The 22,923-nt window shown below is 62.7% G+C and overlaps 1 protein-coding gene across 1 annotated transcript in view; it reads left to right on the top strand.

Annotated features, from left to right (window-relative positions):
* The window catches only part of SYT7 (synaptotagmin 7), a 29,774-nt gene extending 6,851 nt beyond the window's left edge, over nucleotides 1-22,923 (top strand). The window contains exons 2-13 of the mRNA XM_086612958.1: nucleotides 5,455-5,558; nucleotides 8,028-8,107; nucleotides 9,495-9,626; nucleotides 10,209-10,424; nucleotides 13,391-13,759; nucleotides 16,249-16,374; nucleotides 19,053-19,188; nucleotides 19,719-19,989; nucleotides 20,427-20,596; nucleotides 21,115-21,229; nucleotides 21,312-21,511; nucleotides 22,819-22,923. Coding sequence (XP_086469084.1) covers nucleotides 5,455-5,558; nucleotides 8,028-8,107; nucleotides 9,495-9,626; nucleotides 10,209-10,424; nucleotides 13,391-13,759; nucleotides 16,249-16,374; nucleotides 19,053-19,188; nucleotides 19,719-19,989; nucleotides 20,427-20,596; nucleotides 21,115-21,229; nucleotides 21,312-21,511; nucleotides 22,819-22,923 — 2,024 coding nt within the window. The remainder of the gene's footprint in view (nucleotides 1-5,454; nucleotides 5,559-8,027; nucleotides 8,108-9,494; nucleotides 9,627-10,208; nucleotides 10,425-13,390; nucleotides 13,760-16,248; nucleotides 16,375-19,052; nucleotides 19,189-19,718; nucleotides 19,990-20,426; nucleotides 20,597-21,114; nucleotides 21,230-21,311; nucleotides 21,512-22,818) is intronic.

Below are 22,923 nucleotides of genomic sequence, written 5' to 3'. Positions count from 1 at the left end.
CTGATGCCATGCAGGGCAGGATCAGGCCCCTGCCTGTGGTGGCTCTGCAGCATTGCCCTATCCCCTCCCCAGCACCGTCATCCACCTTCGAGCTCAGCATCACGTCCCACCCCGGCTCCGCAGCTTGCAGCGACGGCTCACAGCAAAATGCGACGGTGGGAACGCGCCACTTGCTTGGCACCTTTTCCTGCTCCCCCCTCTCTGAGCACGCACACGTTTCCACTGCCGGTTTGGTGAGGCAGCAAGCGGCGGCACGCTGGCATGCCGGGTGCCTGCTCGACGGCAGCGGCGGCAGGCGGCTTGGCACGGCGAGCAGTTTCTCTGCGTGGAGCTGCGGCGTGTTGGCTGCCAGGAGAGGCTTTGATCGCCACTTCCAGAGAGCGCAGCGGGTGGCTGGGACTGGGGGGGGTCCGCACAGCTTTGATTTCTCCCCCGGGGGTACTTTGCATAGATGGGCTTCACTGCTGGGCCAGGTGGGTGGGAGGATGCTCAAGGCTGGAATACCAACCAGCTGCAAAGGGAGACGCCTTGCCCACCCCAAGCTGGACATTTTGGGTTCTGCATCCAAAAATAAGGCCTTGAGAGCCCAGCCGGGGCTGTCCTTGCTGGGGCACCTGCGGAAAGGTCGGCACCAGCCCCTGGTGCTGGTCAGCTCATGCCCACCACTCTCCCAAAGCCCTTGGCCACTTGCTGCTCCATGGAAGAGATTTCCAGCCTCTCTGTCCTGTGCAGCAGCCTTTGATTTGAGAGAGCGGCCAGAAACTGAGACCCTTGCCCAGGTGCCCCTCATGGGTGCTTTGCCCTCTCGGCACTGCTGCGGGGCTGGGGTCTTTGGTGCACGACCATGGTGGGTTATTGGGGATGATGGAGGAGCTGTCGGTTGAGTCGGAGTGCCGGGATGGGCACAGGGAGACAGGGCATCCCTGCCACATGGGGATCAGAGGAAAAAGGGGTGAAGTCGCCCTTGGGCACGAGGGTCTCACTGTGCTGAACTTGAGCGATGTCCATCCCGGAGAGATGAGTGTCCGCAGGGCCACCGAGATGCACAAAACCGCTGATAGGCAAAGCCACAGAGACGCACGAAGCCACCGAGGTGCACAGGGCCACCGAAGCACACAAAGCCACCGAGGTGAGGACCAAGGCCAGGCAGGAAGTGGGAGCAGGCTAGGCCACCGCAGGGTGTCCCCAAGCTGGGCCACCTGCACAGGGCTGCCTGGCTCTGCCACGGCACCTGTGCCCACCGCCACCCTGGCATGGAGATGCCTCCACTGCTGGCGCTCAGCCACTTGTCGAATCCATTGGCATCGGCAGTTCTCTCCATGAGCGCCTTGCCTCCGCTGCACCGATCTCACCAGATCTCTGGCTTACACGCTGCTTAGAGAAGAATAATCCCACTTGGATTTCTGCGCCTCTCGCTCGTGCTGGGGTCGGGCTTTTGGAGTGTTCCCTTTGCAGCCACAAAGGCCGGAGCTCACTCGTGCTCCAGAGGCAGCTAATCCCGCGCTTGCAGGAGCAGTGGCTTAGGGGAGATGGGTACGCGGTGGCACGCTGCCGTCGCTGCCACTGGCCCTCTCTCCCAAGCACCTGGGGGGCCGTGGGCACGGGTGGCTCCTAAGGGTGCCAGGGGAGCGGGTGCCCATCTTGGCCAAGCACACGGGTGCTCCATGCCAAGATGCATGCTTGCAGTGGGGGGGTCTGCCATGGAGACCCTCTCCCAGCGTGCAGGGACCCTCTCCTCCGGGCACAGGGACCCCCTCCCCCGAGTGCAGGCAGCTGCTGCTCATGCAAACCCTGCACTGAAGAGCTGTGGGTGCTAATGAGGCAGGTAATCCCCTCATCAATAACCGCCTGTAAAAGCGGAATTACATCCCATCGAGCGGCATTGAATACTGACGGAATAGCTGTGGGGCCGTGCCGCCCCCTTCCCCAGCCACGGCAACCGTCCCTTTGCTTCACCGGCAGGTGCGAGGGGATGGGGACGTCCAAGCCTTGGTGCCCCCATGGCCCTTCAAACCCTTGATATCATCCAAGGGTGAATGCAGAGGTCTCCAGCTCATGGCGCAGCCCCTTGCTGCGAGGCAGGACCAGTGAAGGGCAGGTGTGATTTGGGGGGGGGGGGGGGCACACAGATGCAGGGACCCAGGGCAGGGGTGCAGACCCGCCACAATGCATGGGGCTGAGATCCCATCGCTGCCACCTCGCACATTCCCAGCTATATCTGCACTGGCGGAGCAAAGAGTTTTACGGCGAGCAGTGGGAAGGAGAGGGCAGAGGCAGCGGTAAACAAGTGTTGCATTCATCAGCCGCTCTTAGGGCTGCGGCCCCATGCACGCCGTGGCCGCGCAGCTTCCCGTAGCCCCTCCAGCATCTCAGTGCCCCCGTGCCCAGGGCCGCCTGCCCCAAATGCTGCTGGCATGGGACCTCCTGAAGTGCCATGGGGCAGGGACCCAGGGCTGGGGACAAGCCAGGAGATCCTGCTGCACTCTGCTTTTCTAATTAACCAGTGTTAATTGCCTGGAAAACAAATCATTTAAATCACACTGAGGGTGGCAGCAGCCTGGGGGCCAGCATCTTTCCCCCAGCCCTGGGGACGTGGCCAGTGTGGGCGGGCGGAGAGACCCGTGTCCCTGCCGAGGAGGGCTGCACCTGCCTGTGCACAGGGACCCACGTGGCTGAGCCTAGAGGGCACTGGGGGCCAGTAGCTGTGCCAGCACTAAGCCCTCGCCATCGCAGCGTGGAGCCCCCCGGGGTGGACAGGTGCCCGCCAGTGTAACCATCAGGCTCCCTGGGTGATGCCAGGTTCATGGCTGCGGTGGCAGCTTGGCACAGGCAGTTTGGCCAGGGGCAGGTACGTGGGAACCAGTGATGCACTGACGTCCCTCCCTGAGCCCTTTGGTGGCAACGTCCGGACACCGCGCTGAGTTTCTCCTTCCTCAGTTCCTGCTGTGCGATTTCCCTCTCGCCAGATTACATGGAGGATGAACTTGACCCCGCAAGGACCAAAGCATCTCCTGAAGCTCCGGGCTGAGCTGGAGTGGTTATGGTGGGGGTCATTCTCTCTGCAGCCGTTACCGTGCCTCTTGCACTGCAGCCCAGCATGTCACGGTGTCCCCAAACAGGCATCAGGGCTGCGGGGAGCACTGGGAGGGGGGATCAAGGCAGTGTTTGGGCGAGCAGAGGAGGGCTCACCCTGGTTCCTAGCCACACCAGCCCACCCTTTTAGCCCACGTGCCGAACTTGAAACAGTCGGGGTCCCGCACCACTGGGAGCTGGACATCCCGCAGAGGGTCCCCGCCGGTGTGGCTGCTTTACGTCTCCCCGGCAGCTTATTGAGCTGGGGTTTATAAATGTTTGAAACGAAGGGCTGGTCCCAAATTCCCTCCTAGGCAACAGTTGCTAAGCAAGTTTTATACACAGGCTCCTCGTGATCAGGGAGCGATGGAGGGGCCCCCCTCGCCAGGTTTGGATGGAAGGAGCACATGTGCCAGCTGGCTGTGCCGCTGGCGGAGGGCTGGCCCTGGCCCAGGAGCCGGGACTCCCCAGCCTTGTCCCCCAAAACCCCAAAGGGTGACTTCACCACCCTCCTGCCCCCTCTGTCCTGCCCGGTGAAGGCTCAGTGCTGGCCGTGCAGCTGCTTAAGGGGCTTTCATAAATTTCCCCTTTATTGCCACCATCTCCTTGGCTTCTCTGTTTTATTCCGCCAGAGGCCATGGGGCTGCGGCCACTTTGGCACCCGTCTGCACACCAGGGCGGGAGCAGGGTGCTGGCGGCACCGAGGACCCTGCCGTGTGCTGGGGGGATGCCTGAGCCCCCGATCCGGCCACGGGGGCCAATCTGACTCATCCCAGCCTCTGAGCCGCTGGCGAATTTCATTACAATAACAAGGTCTGCGGGCGAATTAATTATTAACGATTATTGTTTAATATTTATACTGCAGCACAGCTGCCGGCGGGCTGCTCTGGCCTCGCCACTTCCCACTGCCGGCTATGGCTCGAACCATGGCCTGTCCCCATCTCGGGGAGTGGAACTGGCCACAGGGGTGCGGACAGAGGGTACTGCCAGGGGACAGGGCTGAGCTGGGCTGGGGGTCCCACCGGACCCCCCGTAAGCCACATTGGGTCTGTATCCACCCTCCCACGGTGCCAGGGCTGTGACACTTGCTGGCAGCATGGCCATGAGCTTGGCGGCTGTACTGGTGCTGCTGGATGCCAAGGACACCCAGTGCCCAGGCAGGGGCTGTGGAATGGGGCAGGCAGGTCCCTCAGGGACTGGCAAGAAGGTTTTCCCGCCCACAGGGGCGGTTGGATGCAGGACAGGAGCAGGGTGGGTGGGAGATGCCTGCCTGGCCCTGTAACCATCTCCAGCACCCACGGAGGGTGATGCTGGAGGAGCAGAGGGTCCACCCCCACTTTTGGGGTCGCCAAGGTTGTCCCCATGGCCAGACTGGGGAGGAGCAGAGGATCCCACTGCCCAACCCCCTCCCCAGCAGCTCCTGCACTTGCCAAGCACCTGCACTGCCATTTGGGGTGAATCCACGTGGATTTGGCTGACCCAGAGAGGGAACCCCTATGGTGGGGGTCGTTGCGACCTGCGAAGGGTTGGCGTGGTGGCAGGGCACTGGTGGAAAGGGTACGGATCCAGCAAGGAAATGGGGGACAGCTTGTCTGGAGGGGATGGGGAAGAGGAAGGGGATGGGATGAGGAAGAGGAAGGGATGGGGAAGGGGAAGGGGAAGGGGAAGGGGAAGGGGAAGGGGAAGGGGAAGGGGAAGGGGAAGGGGAAGGGGAAGGGGAGAGGGATGGGGAAGGGATGGGATGAGGAAGGGGAAGGGAATGGGATGGAGAAGGGGAAGAGGAAGAGGTGAGGACAAGGAAGGAAAAGAGGAAGAGGATGGAGAAGGTGAAAGGATGGAGATTGGGAAGGGATGGGGACTGGGAAGGCAAAGGGGAAGAAGAGAGGAAAGGGAAGGGGATGGGCAAGGGGAAGGACTGGCCTTTAGGAAGGCGAAGGAGAAAGGGAAGCAATACGAAACAGGAGCTGCCGTGCCAAGACGGCATGATGGGAGCTGCAGGAGGCACATGGCAACGCTGCAACCTTTGCCGGACATGCCAGCACTCCCGGGGTGCCAGCAGAGATTAAAGCCTTTGCTCTGCTGCAGCCTGAGCTCCCAGGGAGCGCTGGGGGCCAGGGCATCCCACAGGGGAACTGGAGCCAGCAGAATTGCTGTTGTCGGCAGCGGGGGGGCCACCGTGCCGGGATATTCCGTACGGTGGGTTTGGAGCCCGTTAACGGGAGCCCGTTCCCCAGGTTTGCTCTCCCCGTTCTTGCCCAGCTCTCCAGGGTGCAGGTGCTGCGGTCATGGCCATGCAGGGGACATCCCTGGGGCACGGGACTTGACCCCCCACCTCGCTCCCATCCCCTTGCTGAGCCAGGACTCTGCTCTGCTCCCCCACAGGGACTCCATCCCGCGACGTCCTCCTCGTCTCAGCCATCATCACCGTCAGCCTTAGCGTCACCATCGTCCTTTGCGGGATCTGCCAGTGGTGCCAGCGCAAACTGGTAAGTGGCCGGGGTGGGGAGCGGGCACGGGGATGCCCCTCCTTCTTTCCTGGGGTGCTGGGCTGCGCTGGGATCGGGGGTGCCAGCCACCCTCTGACCCTGGGTGATGGCTGGGGTGGGGGTCCTGCTGGGTGGGGGGCAATGCCCGCCGCCGGGGCACGGAGGCTGCCGGCAGGCAGAGGCAGTTGCCGTAAGTGGTCTGCGGCAGGTGCCGGCTGCGGCTTTTATTTTGCTCTTTAGGAGATGTGATAATTAAATGTTTGGGCAAAACTGTTTGTGCGGCATAAAGGGAAGTTTCCAAATACGTATATCTATATATTTGCGATGAGCGGTAACGATCTGGCCCCTGTCCTACTGGGCTCGCTCCTGCCTGGAAGAGCCCCGCGGGAAGGCGGCCAGCCCGTCCCCAGCAGCGCCGGGTGCTGTGAGCCAGCCCAGCCACCTGCTGTGCCCCCCGCCCCAGCACCCCCAGGGTACCTGGTGTCCCTCCCCAATCCCTACTGCAGCAGGATGGCCTTTGGCTTAGGACAACGCTCCCTCCTGCCCTGCGTCCTTCCTCCTCCTCCTCTTCCCAGAGCAGCCCAGCACCAGGATCTGGCTGCATGCTCGTCATCAGATCCAAATCTGGGTCAAACGCTGCAATGACGGCAACTCTTCCTGCACCGGAGATGCCCACCCCGGCAATGCCAGTGACTTCCCCTCAGCCGAGCCATGGGAAGGGGAGATGGTGGAGTCTGGTGGGAACGAGGCAGCGTGGAGGCGGCGGGGAGGGAAGCTGGGTGGGATGGGGCTTCCAAGCCCCCAACTGGTGCCACCCATGGAAGGGCAGGCTGGAGAGGGGGGTGGCAGAGGGATAAGCACCAGGGAGGAGAAGGGCCAGTTGTGGTGAAGGGTGGAGCTGGCAAAGGAACTATCAAGAATAAATTGGCCGGGAAGGCATTCAGCGTTCAGGCTGGGAATGGAAAGACGTGTCCCGGCTGGCCCTCGACAGCGGATGGAGCTGGAACAGCTGCGTGGGAACCATGGCCAGACCCACTGAGCTGCTGCCAGACTGGCCACGGTCTGTGCCTGGGGGTCAGCTAGTGCCAGGGAAGCATGGGCCAGCAGCCACTGGTGCCATGTCCCCATGAGCCCTGTGCCAAGGCTGGCTGGGGACAACACTGAGACAGGACTCAGGGCTGAATCCCTCGAGCATGTGGGCATCTAAGGAGTCTGGGCATCCCTGCAGCTCCCAGCAGGATTAGCCCATGGGCATCTAAAAGAGATTGGGCATTTCTGTGTCTCCTGGCAGGAGTAGCCCATTGGCAACCAAGGAGATGCAGCATCCCTGCAGATTGCGGCAGAATTAGCCCGTGGGCATCTAAGGAGTTTGGGCATTTCTGTGCCTCCTGGCAGGATTAGTCCATGGGCAATCAAGGAGATCCAACATCCCTACAGATCCCAGCAGTAGTCCGTGGGCAACCAAAGAGATCAGGCATCCCTGGAGATCCATGCAGGATTAGCCCAGGGGCATCCAAGGACATCCAGCATCCCTGCAGATCATGGCAGGACAAGCCCATGGCTCTCCAAGGCCAGCTGTATTGAGGGTGCAGGGAGTCCTTTGCCACAGCACTGCCAAGGAGACAGCTCTGTGCATAGGTGATGGAGGAGCCGGGCAGAAGGAGAAGGGAGAAACACTCCATTCGTGGGCAGGCTGCATGCAGGGCTGGCTGCTGTGGGACAGATGCTCTCAGGTCCAGGGCCACCGTGGTGGGAGGGCTGGTCCCCAACCCCAGCCTGCTCCAGCACCTGCTCCTGTCCCGCCTCAGCCTCCCCACACCTGCGCCGAGCAGCCTCTGCTCCTGATTGTTCATTAATTGGCATTAATTGCGCTCTTGTCCGCCCTGGATCAGAGCAACGCGCTGAACCTGCCGTTGGAAATCACAGCAAAGTGCCCTGATTACAAGTCCCAGTTAGGAGCGAGCGCCCGCTTTGCTATCACACAGCAGCGCTTCCCTTTCGCTGGGAAAGGTGAACTCAATTAATTGAGGTTCAATTAATCCTAAAATTACCCTCTCCTCCTCGGGTGAGGCTGTGGAAGGGTACTGCTGCTCTGTCCTTGGGGTGACGCAGGGCATGAGCCCCCCTCTGCCCTCCAGCCCCCAGGGCATGAGCCCCCCTCTGCCCTCCAGCCCCATGGGCACAGTGCCCAGGAGCCAGGACGGCCGGGCCAGTGTCTCCACGATGCCTTTTCTGGCTTGTAAGGACCAAGGGATGAAGCATCCAGAGTTTTGCTGCTCAGCTCAGTGGGATGGAACCCAGTGATGGGGCAGCTGTAAGGGAAAAGGGCAAAATCCACATGGAACCCTCCAGCTGCTGGAGGTGCAGCCCCAGTATCTCCCATCCCCATCTTGTGCCACCATGCTCTGCGGCTGCGGGGGTGGTGGGGATCTCCTCGCTGCCCCCTGACCCACGCTTTCCTCTCCACAGGGTAAGCGTTACAAGACTTCCCTGGAGACGGTGGGAACTCCAGACTCCAGCCGAGGCCGCAGCGAAAAGAAAACCATCAAGTAGGTGCCAGGGTTGGGGGGGGAAGAGGGGCAGGGGGCTGCAGTGCTGGGACACGTCCTCCTCACGCATCCGGCACAGCCACAGCTCGCTCAGCACCCTGCCCTCTGCCACACGTGTGGGGACATGTGCCGGATTGGTGCCGTCCCTGCTGGCAGCGGGGTCCCTCCTTGGGGACAGAGGTGGCCGTCCCTCTGCTCCCATCTGGGAGGGTCCGTGCCCAGCCCAGCCCTGGCAGAGCGACTTTGGCAGTGTCTGTGTGCCTGGCGCAGTGAGGGCTGACGGGGACACCGAGCGATGGGTAGTCCCCACCGTCGTGCCAAAGTGTTGCCAATCCCCACTCCTCCTGCAGCTGCTCGCAGGATGAGACAGTCCTCCTGCTCGAGGTGGAGGTGTCCCCACTTCCCCCAGCCCCAGCAGGAAAGGGGCTCCCAGAGACCAGGACCCTCGGATCCCCCTCCTCGCTCACCCACCGAGCTGCAGGCATGACCGGATGGAGCCATGGGGACCTCAGCACGGGTGTCCCCAGGGGTGCCCCGGGTCTGGGCATGGGGAGCCCGAGCCCTGCGCCGCTGATGGAACCCTGTTAGTAGGGTGCAGATGTCCGGGGCTGCCTCGGGCACCCCTCTGCCTCAGCACAGCCACACTGGGGCTGGCTGTGCCCAGTGGGGACCGGAGCAGGAGGCACATCCCATCCCGACGGCATGGCACATGCAGCTTTCACTCCCCAGCTCCGGCAGCGTCTGTGCAGCTGGGCTCAACCTGGAGCTGCAGGTGATGAGGAACACGAGGGCTGGGCACTGGCGGCTTGCAGCAGAGTGCTGCGGGCAGCTCACTGGAGCCAGGAGATCCAGGCTCCGTGCTGGCAGCGGGCTGGTTCAGCAGGAGGGGGCTCAAAGGAGTCTCCGAACCGCAATGGCGTAACAGTTAACCAAGCAGCGTGCGCTTCCAGGACTCAGCTGCTGAGGAGGCGAGGACACACAGACACGCGTGCCCAGGATGCACGGACACGTGCTCAGGATGCACAGACACACATGCCCAGGACGCATGGACACGCATGCTGGGGACGCCGCGTTGGCACCGCGCTCACTGCCACCTCTCTAACCCCGCACCGTCCTTCTCTCCTTCCCAGCCAGCAGAGCCGTCTGCTCCTGTTTCTCCACAGCTCTGCCCCGCTCCGTCCATCCATCCGTCTGTCCACGTGCATGTGTGTGCGTATGGGTGTGTGTGTGGGTGTCTGAGGGGTGGGCGGCTGCATGCCTCGTCTCTCTCCGCAGGATCCCAGCACTCCGGGCGCGGAGGGGATGCGTTGGCTCCTCTCTCACAGGAATTCAGCTTCTCTCTCTTGTATTTCCCTTTTCTTTCTCCCCCGGTCTCCGGCCGCTGTAGCGATCTAGACAGAGACTTTTGGAATAACAATGACAACACAGTGCAGCAGAAATGGAGCTCCTACCCTCCCAAGGAGTTTATACTAAACATTTCACCTTATGCACCGTACGGTGATCCGCGGCTTTCCCTCAAGTGAGTCTCTCCTTACCAGGTTTGCTCTGTGTAGTGAGTATATGGGCAGCACCCACTTGCCTTCCTCCTCCTCCTCCTCCTCCTCTTCCTCCTTCTCCTCCTGGGCTCCCCACACACCACCCCATGGGCAGCCCCATGGAGACGAGCAACCCCTCCTCCCCACTCCCCAGGGGCGGCTGGGTCCCCCCCACCGCCATTGCGGTGGCGCAGGATGGGGTTGCACGTTGGGGGCATCCCCTCGGCGCGGCGACAGGTTCCCGCTGGGGCTGGGCTGCCGGCGAGCGGGACCCCCTCGCCCACACCCCTGCCCTCCTCGATTTTGGATGGTTTTGCCGAGGCCCCCGTGCCCCCCACCCCGGCCAGGACCCCTTTTCTTTGGCAGTGCTGATGTCTCTCTTTCTCTCTCTGTCTGTCTGTCCGTCTCTTGTCTGTCTGTCTCCCTCTGGCTCTCGCTCCCTCCCCTCATACCCCCCACCCCTATCAAACGGCTACCCCCCCACCCCGCAACCCCACGTCCGTCTGTCTGTCCGTCCGGCTGCCTCCGTGTCTGTCTGGGGGGGTCTGGCCGCCGGCCCGGCCCAGTGGCTCTCTGTTATCAGGGGCCAAGCTGACGGCGTCGGCCGCCGCGGGGTTGGCGGGGGAACGTGACAGCCGCCCCGGGGAGAAGCAGCGGCTCGGCGAGGACGGCATGAGGAGCAGCATCTCTGCCCACAGCGAGCCCGGCGCAGGGAAGGTGGCGCGAGGCCGCTGGCACACAGTGCAGAGCCACTTGGCCGCAGGGAAGCTCAGCCTGTCCAAGTGAGTGAGCACGCACGGTCCGGCACGGCATCCCAGCACAGATCCCCACCCCGCCACCGCCGGCGTGCCCGGGCGCCCGCTCCCCTCCACGGGCCGCGCTCGGATGGGGGCCACCAAGAGACTCCCCTGGCCCGCCGCACCAAGGGAGACGAGGAGCTGCCCAGGCCCCCAGCAGCATTTCAGCAGCGTTTCGGCTCAGGGGGAGTGAGCAGGGGGCTGCGGCACTCGAGTTCCCATCAGGCAGGAGAAGCATGTTTGGGTGCTGTCACCAACACGTTCCCGGTGCCACAGGTGGCTTTGCCGGTGGGAAGCAGCTCAGCATTCCCGGTGAGGCTCCCCAGGACATGGGGCACCATCTTGGTGCTGCCCCAAAGGCAGGAGCTGCTCTCCCATGTCCCTGTCCCTGGGATGTGGCCGTTGGGGCAGTGTGTGGCATTGCCAGCCCCTTCCCTCCATGACGCTCCCCTGACCCACGGCACAGCTGCAAGATCCGGCACTGGCGCCTCACTTGTGGCTCCACCTCCCACTGCCAAGGATTGAGGAAAGTCATCGGTTTATTGGATTTAGGGGAAAAACAGAGCTTTGGCATGTTCTGCAGGGCTCATGGCCCAGGCAGGCTGGGTGAGGGTCTTGGCAAGACCCTCTACTGCCGATAGTGACCATAACTCTGCCAGGGGAGATGGCGGTGATTTATCTGGCTGTGGGTTCCGTCCGATGTTTGTGATCTCAGCTCCGATTCCCTGTGCTGGGGTCCAGCAGCTTCCATTTGCGCGGTTGCTGGCGAGTCCCGGGAGCCACCCTGGCACCCTCGGAATGCTCAGTGGTGACAGCAAAGGCGCTTCCCAGGGCTGGCATGCCTGTCCCTGCTGCTTCTCCCAGCCTTGGTGGCAGGGAGAAAACCTTTCTGAAAGAGAAAGGCTGGTCCTGCCGCCTTGGGCAAATCCCAAACACCTCCTGGAGCCCCAGAGATCAGTGCCCCCGTTCGGAGCCACGGCCGCCCGTTTGGTGTGATGCTGGTGTGCTCCGGCTCAGCTGCTGGGAGGTGAGAGGGAGAGGCGAGGAAGAGGGGGAGCCTTCAGCCCTGTATCCAGTCTCGGCAGCAAAGCGAAACCCACTGGGAGCCCGCACTCCTCTGGTGTGATGCGCGAAGGCCAGCTAGAAAGAGGAGTGCCGTGCCATGCCATGCCGTGCCGTGCCGCACCGTGCCGTGCCAGTTGGGGCATTGCCAATGTGGAGATGGGTTCTGTCGTCCTGGCTGTGAGCTCTGGAGCCCGCATGGGCCGGGAGCCGGACAGACGGCCGCCGGCTGGACGAGTGCCTCAGCATGCTGGGCCGGCACAGGCAGCAAGGGCAGAGTTAAGGGGATGAGGAAGCCGCTGGCGAAGCGTCCTGCCTTACCGCATCTCTTTTGTGCAGAGCCTTCGGGTTTGGGGGTGTTTGCAGGGGGGACATACTGGGGTCCAGCTGCTGCACCCCCTCCCCTTGTAGTGGGGCGGGCGGGCGGGCGGGCGCGGTGCCGCCTGGTGCGGTGCTGGCAGGAGCTCGCACCTCCAGCTGGCGCCGGGCCGAGAGGAGCCAGATATAGTTTCCTGTGACTGAGAGGTTGTAAATTGAACTAATTTAGGATTCGATGGGGAAGCGAAAGGAGGTCGGTGGCAGGCGCGGGATGGCAGGAGGGGGTGTGGTGCAGCGCCCCAGCAGTGCCCCATGTGCCTTCAGCCTCGACTGTGGGGCCAGATCCGTCCCAGCTCTCCACTCCTCTCAACTTCCTTCCCTCCTCTCTCTCTTTTTCTCATCTTTCGCTCTTTCTTCACCTCTTTTAAAATTTTTTTTAATGCTATTTATCCTCCCACCACCCCTCCATCCCCCGCTGCTGGCAATGCACGACAGCACAGCTTCGCCACACAATTTCAGCCGGCACCCCGCCTGGGGCAGGGACTGGGGTAAGGTTGGTGGCTGCTGCTGAAGGTGACTCCCTGGTGCATCGAGGACCCCCAAGGGCTTTTGCCAGGCTGGCCAGACCCCCTGGTCTCACGGCCACGAGCTTTGCAGGCTGCCCTGGGCATCAGTGCCATGTGTGGGGCTCCCGCCTGGCTTCATCGGCCGTGCCACGCATGTGCTGCCACCCCAGCGTAGGGCCAGCTGCATGGCCAGCGATGGGCACTGCCGCTTCCCCGCCGGCCTCTCACCTGCTCTTCCCTCTCTGCCAGCCAGATGAAGCCCGTCTGCCTGGGGCTGGGCTTCTCCATGCTCCCTGGGGCTGTGTCCCCGTTGCCTCCCATCCTGTGGTCAGGGCACTGGGAGCATGGCCAGACCACCACCCCAGCGTGGTCCCTCTCCACTTGGCCCTGGGGATGCCCAGCTTGCTGGCATGCCATGGCCATGGGGCACTTGGCCCCTCCATCACTACAGGAGCCCCCAGCTGGTGCGATCCCTGGAGACAGGAGATGCTGAGCCCCGGCAGCATGGGTGCTGGCAGCTGGGTGCTGGGCTGGGAGAGATGGGGACGGGGACGGGGACAGGGACAGGGACAGGGACAGGGACAGGGACAGGGACAGGGACAGGGACAGGGCGGGCTGGCTGTCAGCACGTGAGCAGGTGCCGCGGGATTCGCCTTCATGCAGCAGCAGCCTAATTAGCTCACAGACGAGGTCGGCCGGCGTGCCGGGAAGGCGCCGGCTGCGCGGCAGCAGCGGGAACGGGAGGGCACCCAGCGGGACAGCTGCCGCGGTGCTGTGGCAGAGCCCTCCGGGTGAGATGGCAGCAGCGCGAGAGCCCCGTGCCGCTGGTGAGGCAGAGCCACGGGCAAGAGGCAGAGGAACCGGTGGCTGCATCCGCTGTCCCGCGCCGGAGCGCTCTCTGCGCTGGGGCATCTTCTCTCTAACTCTCTTCTTTTCCTTCCTCCAATTTTGCCCCTTCACCTTCTTCTCCTTTCTCTCCTCTCCTCTGCCCTTCCTCTCCCTAAGTTTCGAGGACTCCACCTTGTCCACAGCCACTACCCTTGAGTATATCCCCACCTCAGCAGGCGACCCCAAATGCCAGAGGCCCCGCACGCTCATGCGCCAGCAAAGTCTGCAGCAGCCCCTCAGCCAGCACCAACGCGCCAACCACAGCCAGCCCACCACCAGCCAGAGCCTGGGCCACCTCCAGGCCCACAGCGGCTCCTCGGCCGGCGCCAGCAACCCCCGGGGCTCCCGAGGTGGCCAGGCGCGCCAGGGCATCGCTGCCGGCTCAAAGCATCGGACGGCTGGCGGCCGGAGCCGCTCCAATCCTGGCAGCTGGGACCACGTGGTGGGGCAAATCCGCAACCGCGGCTTGGACATGAAGTCCTTCCTGTAAGTGTATGCTCTCTGCTGCGCTCTCTGTTGCTCTCTCCATTGCTCCATTGCTGTCCTTTGCTCTCTCTGTCGCGCTGTCCTCGGTTTTCTCCATTGCTCTCTCCTCTCCTCTGCTCTCTCCTTTGCTCCATTGCACTCTCCAGCGCTCTCCCCTCTCTCCATTGCTCTCTCTGCTCTCTCCTCCACACTCTCCTTTGCGCTATCTGCTCTCTCCATTACTCTCTCCATTACGCTCTCCTTTGCTCCGTTGCTCTCTCCAATGCTTTGTCCTCTGTGCTCTCCTCTCTCTTCTCTCCTTTGCTCTCTTGTCTGCTCTCTCCATTATGCACCCCTTTACTCTCTCCCCTCCTTTCTCCATTGCTCTTCTCTCTCCATCGATCTCTCCATTTCTCTCTCAATTGCTGTCTCCATCACTCTCTCCATCACCTCTCCTCTTCTCTCTCTGCTTCTCTCCACTTCTCTCCCTTCTCTTCATTCCATTGCTCTCTCCTCGTCTCTCTCCTTTGCTCTCTCTCTCTCCTGCCTCTGCTGTCCCATCTGCACTCTCCATCGATTTCTCAGTTTCTTTCTCCTTCACTCTCTCCTTTCTGCATTGCTCTCCTCTGCTTTCTCTGTCACTGTTTCCATCACTCTCTCCATCACTCTCCACTTCACTCTCCTCTGCTCTCTCTGTTACTCTCTTCTCTCCTCTGTGCTCTCTCCTTTGCTGCATTGCTCTCCCCTTTGTTTTATCCTCTGCGCTCTCTTCTTCTCCTCTCTCCCCTCTCTCTCTCCATTACTCTCTCCTCTCTCCTCTGCTCTCTCCTTCATTCTCTCCTCTTGTCTTTCCTCTGCTCTCTCCTCTGCACTCTCCTTTGCTCCATTGCTCTCCTCTCTGCTCTCCCCTTTGTTCTCTCTATTCCTCTCCTCTCCTCTCTCCTCTGCCCTCTCCTCTCCTCTCCTCTCCTCTCCTCTCCTCTCCTCTCCTCTCCTCTCCTCTCCTCTCCTCTCCTCTCCTCTCCTCTCCTCTTTCCATCACTCTCTTCATCGCTCTCTCCATTTCTCTCTCTTCTGCTCTTCCCTGTGGTCTCTCCATCGCTTACCCCATCACAGCCACTCAGCCAGCACCACCGTGGGGAAATGCTGCCCATGGCCAACAGGAAGAACCAGATCCCCTCCAACCCTACCACGGGGGTCAGGGGCAGCTCCCCCAGTCCAGGGGCTCAGGGAAGGGTCTCACGCACTCCCCCCAACTCAATTTGCCCCATGGTTTTGCTGCAGATCACCTGCCACGTCACCGGCTGCCATGGGTGCCCGTGTCCCCTGCGGTCCATGGGATGTTCCAGCCCATGGGATGGCCACCAGCGTGGTCCCCAAGGAGTGACATTGCCCCAAGGAGGTGGGGTGGGGGGGCAGCTGTGACAGTGGTGGCCCTCATGCAGGGGTGTCTGTCTGTTCAGCCCCCATATCACTGCCTGTCAGGCTGCCTTCCGCCCCGGCTCAGAGCTGCCAGAGCCCTGTGATCTTTAATCTGGCTTAACCCCATCTCCTCTATCAGCGCCGGCTTGCAAACCTCAAACGCCGAGGACTAATCTGAGTCCCGCGCTGCTGCCATATCTCGGCACATGACATTGTCACTCCCTGCAGAGCCGGTGCCTCCTGCCGCCACCTCCGTCCTCCCTGGGTCCTCCTGGTCCCCCAGGCAGAGGCACCCCCAGCTCCGGCACCAGCCATGTCCCCCCTCCTCCGCCCAGCGCCATGCCTGTTCTGCCCTCTCCCAGTGAGAGGTTCATCGCCGGCTCCACGTGCTGGCTTCCCGATGTTGAGACGCGGCTCATTAGCCATCCTGAGGGTCACGTTCCTCCATGTTTACCCAGCGCCGGCGCTGGTTCCATCCATAACTGGCAAGGGGGGAGCAGCCGCAGAGCTGAGCCATGTCGAGCCGGTGCACCATTTCCCCGCGGAGGAGCCGCTGCTATTTACCACCACCGCTTTCCGACACCATTAACTTCGCTTTTGCTCTTTATTTTGTTTACCCTCCCACCTGCCGCCCCAGCGCCGTGGCATGAACATGGTTATGGGCCCCAGGGGAGGCTGCGCCAGCGGCACCGCAGAGGGGCAAAGAGCCTCAGCCATGGCACCACCATCTCCTCCTCCAGGGAAGGATGCTGGGACCTTACTCCCTTTGTGCCGTCCCTCGTCCCCAACCCCTCTGGGCGCCTTCTTCCCTCCTTGGCAGGACCTCAGCATCCCGGACAGGTGGAGGCAAGGGTTGGCGGTGGTACCCACGTGTGCCAGCTTCACCAGAGCTGGCACCTTTCTCCCCGCAGCCCTTTGTGCCCATCCCAGTCATGGTCTCCCGCGCAGGGGCCAGCGGGCAGAGCCGGGGTCCCCTCGCCGTCGGGGTGACAGCGAGGTGCCACGGCTCCTGCCGATTCCCTGCCTGATGCTGTGTTCTCCTCTCTCTCTTTCTCTCTCTCCCGCTGCCTGCGGGGCCGCCTGGGCAGGGAAGGCCGGATGGTGGTGTTATCCCTGGTTTTGGGACTCTCAGAGCAAGATGACTTTGCCAATATCCCTGACCTGCAACCCGCTGGGACGCAGCCGAACCAGCCGAACGCTCAGGGGGACAAGAGGTATGGAGCGAGGACGAGAGCAGTCCCGCAGGAGGAGGAGGAGGAGGAGGAGGAGGCTGGCCTCGTGAAGCGCGAAGGTTGGAGCGGCACGGGGTGGCCCAGCAGGCACAGCGACGTCTGCAGCTCTCCTCCACCAACACCCGCGGCCCTGCCTTCGGAGCAATGGCACTGACAGGACCCCCATCCCTTCCTCCTCCCTCCCCACCTTCCCCCTCCTGCTGTCCCCGGCCACCAGCTCCCCGCCCTGGCTGCATGTTGGGGTACACACCCTCGGAGCAGGGAGGAGAATGGGGTACAAGGAGTTGGGGGACCCCACGATGATGCCGAGCCACGTCCCGTCCTGACGCGTGTCTTGTGCTGGTGGGGCTGTTTGCAGCCCGGTGATGGGTGGGCAGCTCCCCTGGGGACGTGGAGACATCCCTGCGGTGGCATGTGCTGGGCCTTTTGCTCAAGCCCCAAAGCTGACGGGGGGGTAGAGCGAGCGCCAGAGGCTGGGGGGATGTGTTAGCCCCCCTTTCTCCTCCCAGCGAGCTGCGCAGCGGCACGGCACAGCCCCTCGCCTCCAGCTGCTCCCAGCCTTCCCAGGGTGCCGAAGGGTTGACGCTGCGTCCAATATCGGCACCGGAGCCCAGCCACGGCCACCAGCAAGGGCTGGCAGGAGCAGAGGGGCCTGTGCCACCAGGAGTGGGGTGTTAATCCCCTCCGGAGTGGGGAGGAGGTGTGAAGCCGGCGGGCACTGCCTCCCCACGTGCTCGGCGTGTTAATGAACTGGCACCGTTCTCGCCTGCTGGCTATTTTTACCCCGCTCGGCTTGGTTTCGCTCCATCTTTTAGCACTTCCCTCCCCGGCATCGCGCTGTGCAGCCGGTCCCTGCTGGGAGCACCGACCACTGTGCCGTACCATGTGGGGTGATGGGACGGGGGACGCTAGGTGCCAGGCATGGCGGGTGGGTGGCTGTGCCGCAGGAAGACCCTGCTCCCTGCTTCCCCCAGCTCGCTGGTCCGAAAGACCCATCCCAGCACATGCATGGCTTCCCCACCTCCATCTCCCCCGCTGCTCTCTGTCCCCCTGGGTCCCACCGGCGGAAGGGACGAGCTCTGGCACCCTCCGCTCTCACCTGCTCACCCGTTGCTGCCACCCACCCGCTCTTCGGCCTCGAAACGTCTCCATCCCTGTTTCTCAGCTTCTTCCTTCCAGCCTGTCCCTGGCAACTCCAGCCTGGCACCTTGGCGTGTCTCCTGTCCTGGTGACTAACCGCTCTCTGTCCATTCATCTGCCCCACTCCTCTCTCCCCGTTCCCTCCCAGCAGGTCAGCAGTGGACGACTCTGTTTCTCCTCTCTCTTGCTCTTTCCCCCTCTCTCTCTCCCGCTCTCTGCGACCTTCGCCAGCACGCGCCACCGCCCTGGCACCCACAGCTCCACTGGCGCATCCTTGCCCAGCGATCCCCACCGCCGGCTCCTCCGCCTTCATTTTCACTCTGATTTTTAACCTGATTTTGCCTCCCCAGCTACCTCGTGCTCTCCAGTCCTCCCCGGTTGCTGTCCCGCTGGGGCGGGCAAGTCGCATGGGTGTGGGTGTGCGAGAGGGCAGCCACCCTGTGCCGCTGCGTGTGACTCCACCCCTGTCACTCCCAGGTCCCCCTCCTGCGTCTCCATCGGCGTGTGTCCGCGTGTGCTTGGTGTGTCGGTGGGTGTCTCGTGGCATGCGTTGTGGCTTTGCCCGCCGAGGCTGTGCCGCGCTGCCCGCTGCGGGGTGTGTGTATGTGCGTGTTCCAGCAGCGCCACGCCTGTTGGTCCGTCTGTTGGTTTGTCACCATGGCTCGGCTCAGGTGGGAGCCGCGGCAGGTGGAAGCGTGGGGTGCATCATGGGGTACCTGTCTGTGTGCACATCCCCTCCCTCTCAGATCTCTCTGCACCACAGGAGCCACCCAGGGCTGCCCTGTCCCTGCTGCCATGTGCCTGTGTCCCCTCTTGTCCCCATGCATCGTGGCAGCGTGGCCCTGGTGTGTGCCCGACCACCTCCATCTCTGCTCTGTCTGTGTGCCCACCGCAGCTCCCGGCTGCCCACCCTCCCACTGAGCCAATCCCTCCCCGGCACCGTGCCTGCCATCCCACAGCTAGCCGGGAGCCACCGGCAGGGCCCTCATCGAGACCCAGCTCCTGGCTGCGGAGCACTGCGGAGGGCTCGATGGCAGAAAGGATGGGGGGTGTTTAGCAGGAAGGGGCTGTGCGCGGGTGAGACGCAGCCAGAGCCATGGGTGCTGGTGGGGACCGAGTAGCCGTGAGGCCGGACAGCTGCTCCCGGCATCGCTGCGGGCTCTGTGGCCATCAGGGTTGGGGACGTGGCCAAGGGGACGATAGGCAGCATGGCACTTGCTGCCGTACTCCCAGGCAGCACGCTGTGGGTCCCAGGGCACCAGCTGGCACCCAGCCCTGGCAGCCAGTGGATGGCACTGGCCAGGGCCCCTCTGTGCGGGGAGGCTGGTGGTCTGCAGCAGGTGGGACGCAGCCACCAGTGCACAGCCCCGGGCGTCCCTGCAGCCCGGCTCTGCCTGCATCCCGACTGGCACAGCCCCGGTGCAGTTTCCGCCGGGTGAGGGGGTCCCGGGGAGCCCCTTCACTGTCTCGCCTTCGGCTCTCGGCCCCTCTCCTATAAGGCGTTGCTTCTCTTTCCCCAGGTTGCCAGCCAGCGGCAAGGCGGTGAACACGGCACCGGTGCCCGGGCAGCCGCTGCAGGATGAGTCCGACCGCAAGACGGAGCCGCACTCCTCTGTCTCTGACTTGGTCAACTCCCTGACCAGTGAGATGCTCATGGTGGGTGGATGGGGTGCACTGGGGATGGGCTCCCCAAGGTCGGCACCCCACCGTGGCCACTGCCCGGAGGTCTCCTCGTGTTCCCTCAGCTCTTTCCCATGCCCACCTTGTGTCACAAGCGCTCCAGCACGTCCCAGCCCATGCTGCCAAGTCTCCGGCACAGCCGGGCACCGTGGCCAGCACAGCCCCCGGCTCAGCCAAGGCGACGTGGCTGTCCCCACCGGGCCGGTGCAAGGGAGCTGCGCCGGAGACATGAGGGGCGGGCTGTCAGGAGGAATTTGGCTAATTGGCACTCCCGGTCCCTGGGACGCATGGCACGGAGCCAGGAGCCGTCTGAGGCGATGGTGGTGGCAGGGAGCCAGGGAGAGGCTGATGCCCTCTGACAGCTCACAGGGCTGGGGGTCGAGTACTGGTATGAACGGAATTTGGGCACTGAAACTGGGGGGACGGGGACGTGCAGACCCCCTGGTGGTCCCCCACTGGTTCCCTGCCCTGATACGGTGCTCACCACCCTTCTCCTCCCACCGCAGCTCTCGCCAGGCTCCGAGGACGATGAGGGCCACGATGGCGTCACCCGGGAGAACCTGGGCCGCATCCAGTTCAGCGTCGGCTACAACTTCCAGGAGTCCACCCTGACCGTCAAGATCATGAAGGCACAGGAGCTGCCAGCCAAGGACTTCAGCGGCACCAGCGACCCCTTTGTCAAGATCTACCTGCTCCCTGACAAGAAGCACAAGCTGGAGACCAAGGTGAAGCGGAAGAACCTCAACCCGCACTGGAACGAGACCTTCCTCTTCGAAGGTAGGGACTGGGATGGACTGGAGTGGACTGGAGTGGAAGCAGAGCGGTTGTGGGACCCTCCGTCCTCCCTCCTCGGCTGGATCAGCTGAGCTCGAGCTGCCAGCGTGGTGGCCATCGGTGATGGGATGGGTAGGCTGAGCCATCAGTGCTGTGTTGGAGGCGTTTGCTCTGCGTCCCATGAAGGGGACATGGGGGAGGCTCCTTCCCGCACCCAGCAGGCACCCATGAGTAGGTGCACACAGAGGAATTCATCTTCTACCAGCCACCGCATTGGCCCGAAGCCGTGAGAGGTGCCCCATGCTGTTATCTGCTCCCCATCCCCTGCCTGGTGCCAACATCAGCACCGGCAAGGCAGGAGAGCACTGGCACAGCACTGGCACCAGCACTGGGTGCTGCTCAGCATGGCCGCGGCAGCTCCTCGTCTGTCTCTGGCACAGGGTTCCCCTACGAGAAGGTGGTGCAGCGGGTGCTGTACCTCCAGGTCCTGGACTATGACCGCTTCAGCCGTAACGACCCCATTGGAGAGGTGTCCATCCCCCTCAACAAGGTGGACCTCACCCAGATGCAGACCTTCTGGAAGGACCTGAAGCCGTGCAGCGACGGCAGCGTAAGGCCCTGCTCCCCCTCCCACCCCCTTGGGGACAATCCTCGAGGGGAGGCCACCCCCTGTCCCCATGGTGTCCCAACGGGACCACCACCCTCTTGCTACCCCAACAAGGATATTTTCTGCTTTGCGAAAAGGTTCAAGATCCAATGGGGAGGTTCCTCCTTCCAAATCTTTTATCTTTATATTAAGGCACTGAGTAGCCCAAAGCGAGTGTCTCATTTTGGGTCAAAAAGAGCTGTTTCAGGTAGATCTAAAATGAAAGTTTTCTTTTCCTCCTGCCTCCAGCAAGACCAGAAAACGTCCCACTGGGGATGGCCCCATTTCCTCCTGCCCTGATTTTCTGTGGTGCAGCCCCAAAGTCCACTCTTGAGACGGCTCGGGGGGATCTCAGCCCAGCCCCTCACTCCCATGGTGGGACAGAGGGGCTTTAGGTGCCCTGTCAGGACTTGGGCTGGGTGCCGCGGTGAGGGGCGGGTGTTTTTGGGACGCCCACCTAACGTCCTTGGTGGGTCCCACAGGGAAGCCGTGGGGAGCTGCTGCTGTCGCTGTGCTACAACCCTTCTGCCAACTCCATCGTGGTGAACATCATCAAAGCGCGTAACCTCAAAGCCATGGACATCGGCGGCACGTCAGGTATGAGCTCCGGCTCCCACCATGCCGGGCATCGCTGCCTGACACCCCGCCGGGGCTGAGAGCAGCTCCTGTCCCCCACCAGACCCCTATGTGAAGGTGTGGCTGATGTACAAGGACAAGCGGGTGGAGAAAAAGAAGACGGTGGTGATGAAGCGGTGCCTGAACCCCGTCTTCAACGAGTCCTTTGCCTTCGACATCCCCACGGAGCGGCTGCGCGAGACGACCATTGTCATCACCGTCATGGACAAGGACAGGCTGAGCCGCAACGATGTCATCGGCAAGGTGGGTCCCATGGCATTGGTGTGTGGCAGAGGGACCCCAGCAGTGTGTTCTGCTGGGGGACAGCCGAGTCCCTGCCTGATGGTGCCATCGCAAGCTGGAGAGGAAGGTGGAGCGTGGCAGGGACCCCTCATGTTGGCTTCCCCGGCTGTCTCCAGTCCTGGCTGTGGCATGTGACAGCAAAGACTCACCTGGCACAAGCCGGGAGACGATGCAGTGGCCCCCATCCAGCGAGGTGATGTGCCACACCGTCCACTGTGCCATGCTGCGGCACAGCCTGCACTGGGGTGAGCGTCCACCTGCCAAAAATCTATTTATAGCCAGGTAAAAATCAAAGTCCCCAATGGCTCCCATGTGCTGCAGCACCAGATAGAGCTGGAGCTCCCCCACAGAGGGCACTGTCCCCGGCTGCGCGAGAGCAGAAATGGGGCACAGGGCTCAGCCAGGGGTCCCCGGGGTCCGTGTCCGCCACTGAACGGACCCCAGCCCCTGTCCCTGCACCAGGATTACGCACCACTTCCCAATGATGGGAATGGAGGAATTCACCCCGCCTCGATTTGTTTTACGTTAAATCCATCCAGCTCTCCGCTCGTTAGGGTAACCATAACAAACGAGCACAGTAATCCCCAATATTACCGGCAGAGAGTCAATGATCCCTAAAGGAATCAAGGAAACATGTAGATGGGGATAAAACCCGGGAGGAGACGGCCTCAGCGGCTTGGCACCGTGGGCTGCTGGAGCGGGGCAGAGATGCTGGCATCCCCAGCATGGGCACAACCCAGAGGGGACATTGCCAGTGGCACAGGCACAGCTGCACCCATTGCCCAATGCCAGCCTGGATGGACAGACGGATGGATAAACTTGTGGTGCCCATGATGTCGTGGCTTTGCCGCGAGCATTGCCACCTGAGAGTAAAGCGGTGCTGCCAGTGGCGGAGCCCGAGGAGAGGAGCGTGCCCTTCACGCCGTGGCCGCACCGCTGTCACCAGCAGCTTGCTAATCACTTTTGATTGTATAATTAGCAACAAACCCCACTCCGGCACAGTGATCTGCTTAGCTGGTGCGGTGGCACGGGCTCCCCAAGCTGTCAGCTGCGGGGAGGATTGGCATGTGCGGTTTTCCGCGTCACCATGTGGAAAATCGATGGATAAAAATAGCCTGACCCTGCACAGAGCCCGGGGCCGCTGCCTGTGGCTGGTGGCACACACCAGGGCAGCGGGAAGGGAGGAGATCAGGGGTGAAGACAGCAGTGCCGGAGAGCGGGGTGGGGCTGGAGGGGCCGTGGGTCCAAGGGCTGCCATGTCCCAACAGATCTACCTGTCCTGGAAGAGTGGCCCCGGCGAGGTGAAGCACTGGAAGGACATGATCGCCCGGCCCCGGCAAGCGGTGGCACAGTGGCACCAGCTGAAGGCCTGA

Source organism: Tauraco erythrolophus, chromosome 6, assembly GCF_009769465.1.
Source record: "Tauraco erythrolophus isolate bTauEry1 chromosome 6, bTauEry1.pri, whole genome shotgun sequence".
NCBI lineage: Eukaryota > Metazoa > Chordata > Aves > Musophagiformes > Musophagidae > Tauraco > Tauraco erythrolophus.
This window is presented reverse-complemented; position numbering and strand designations above follow the sequence as displayed.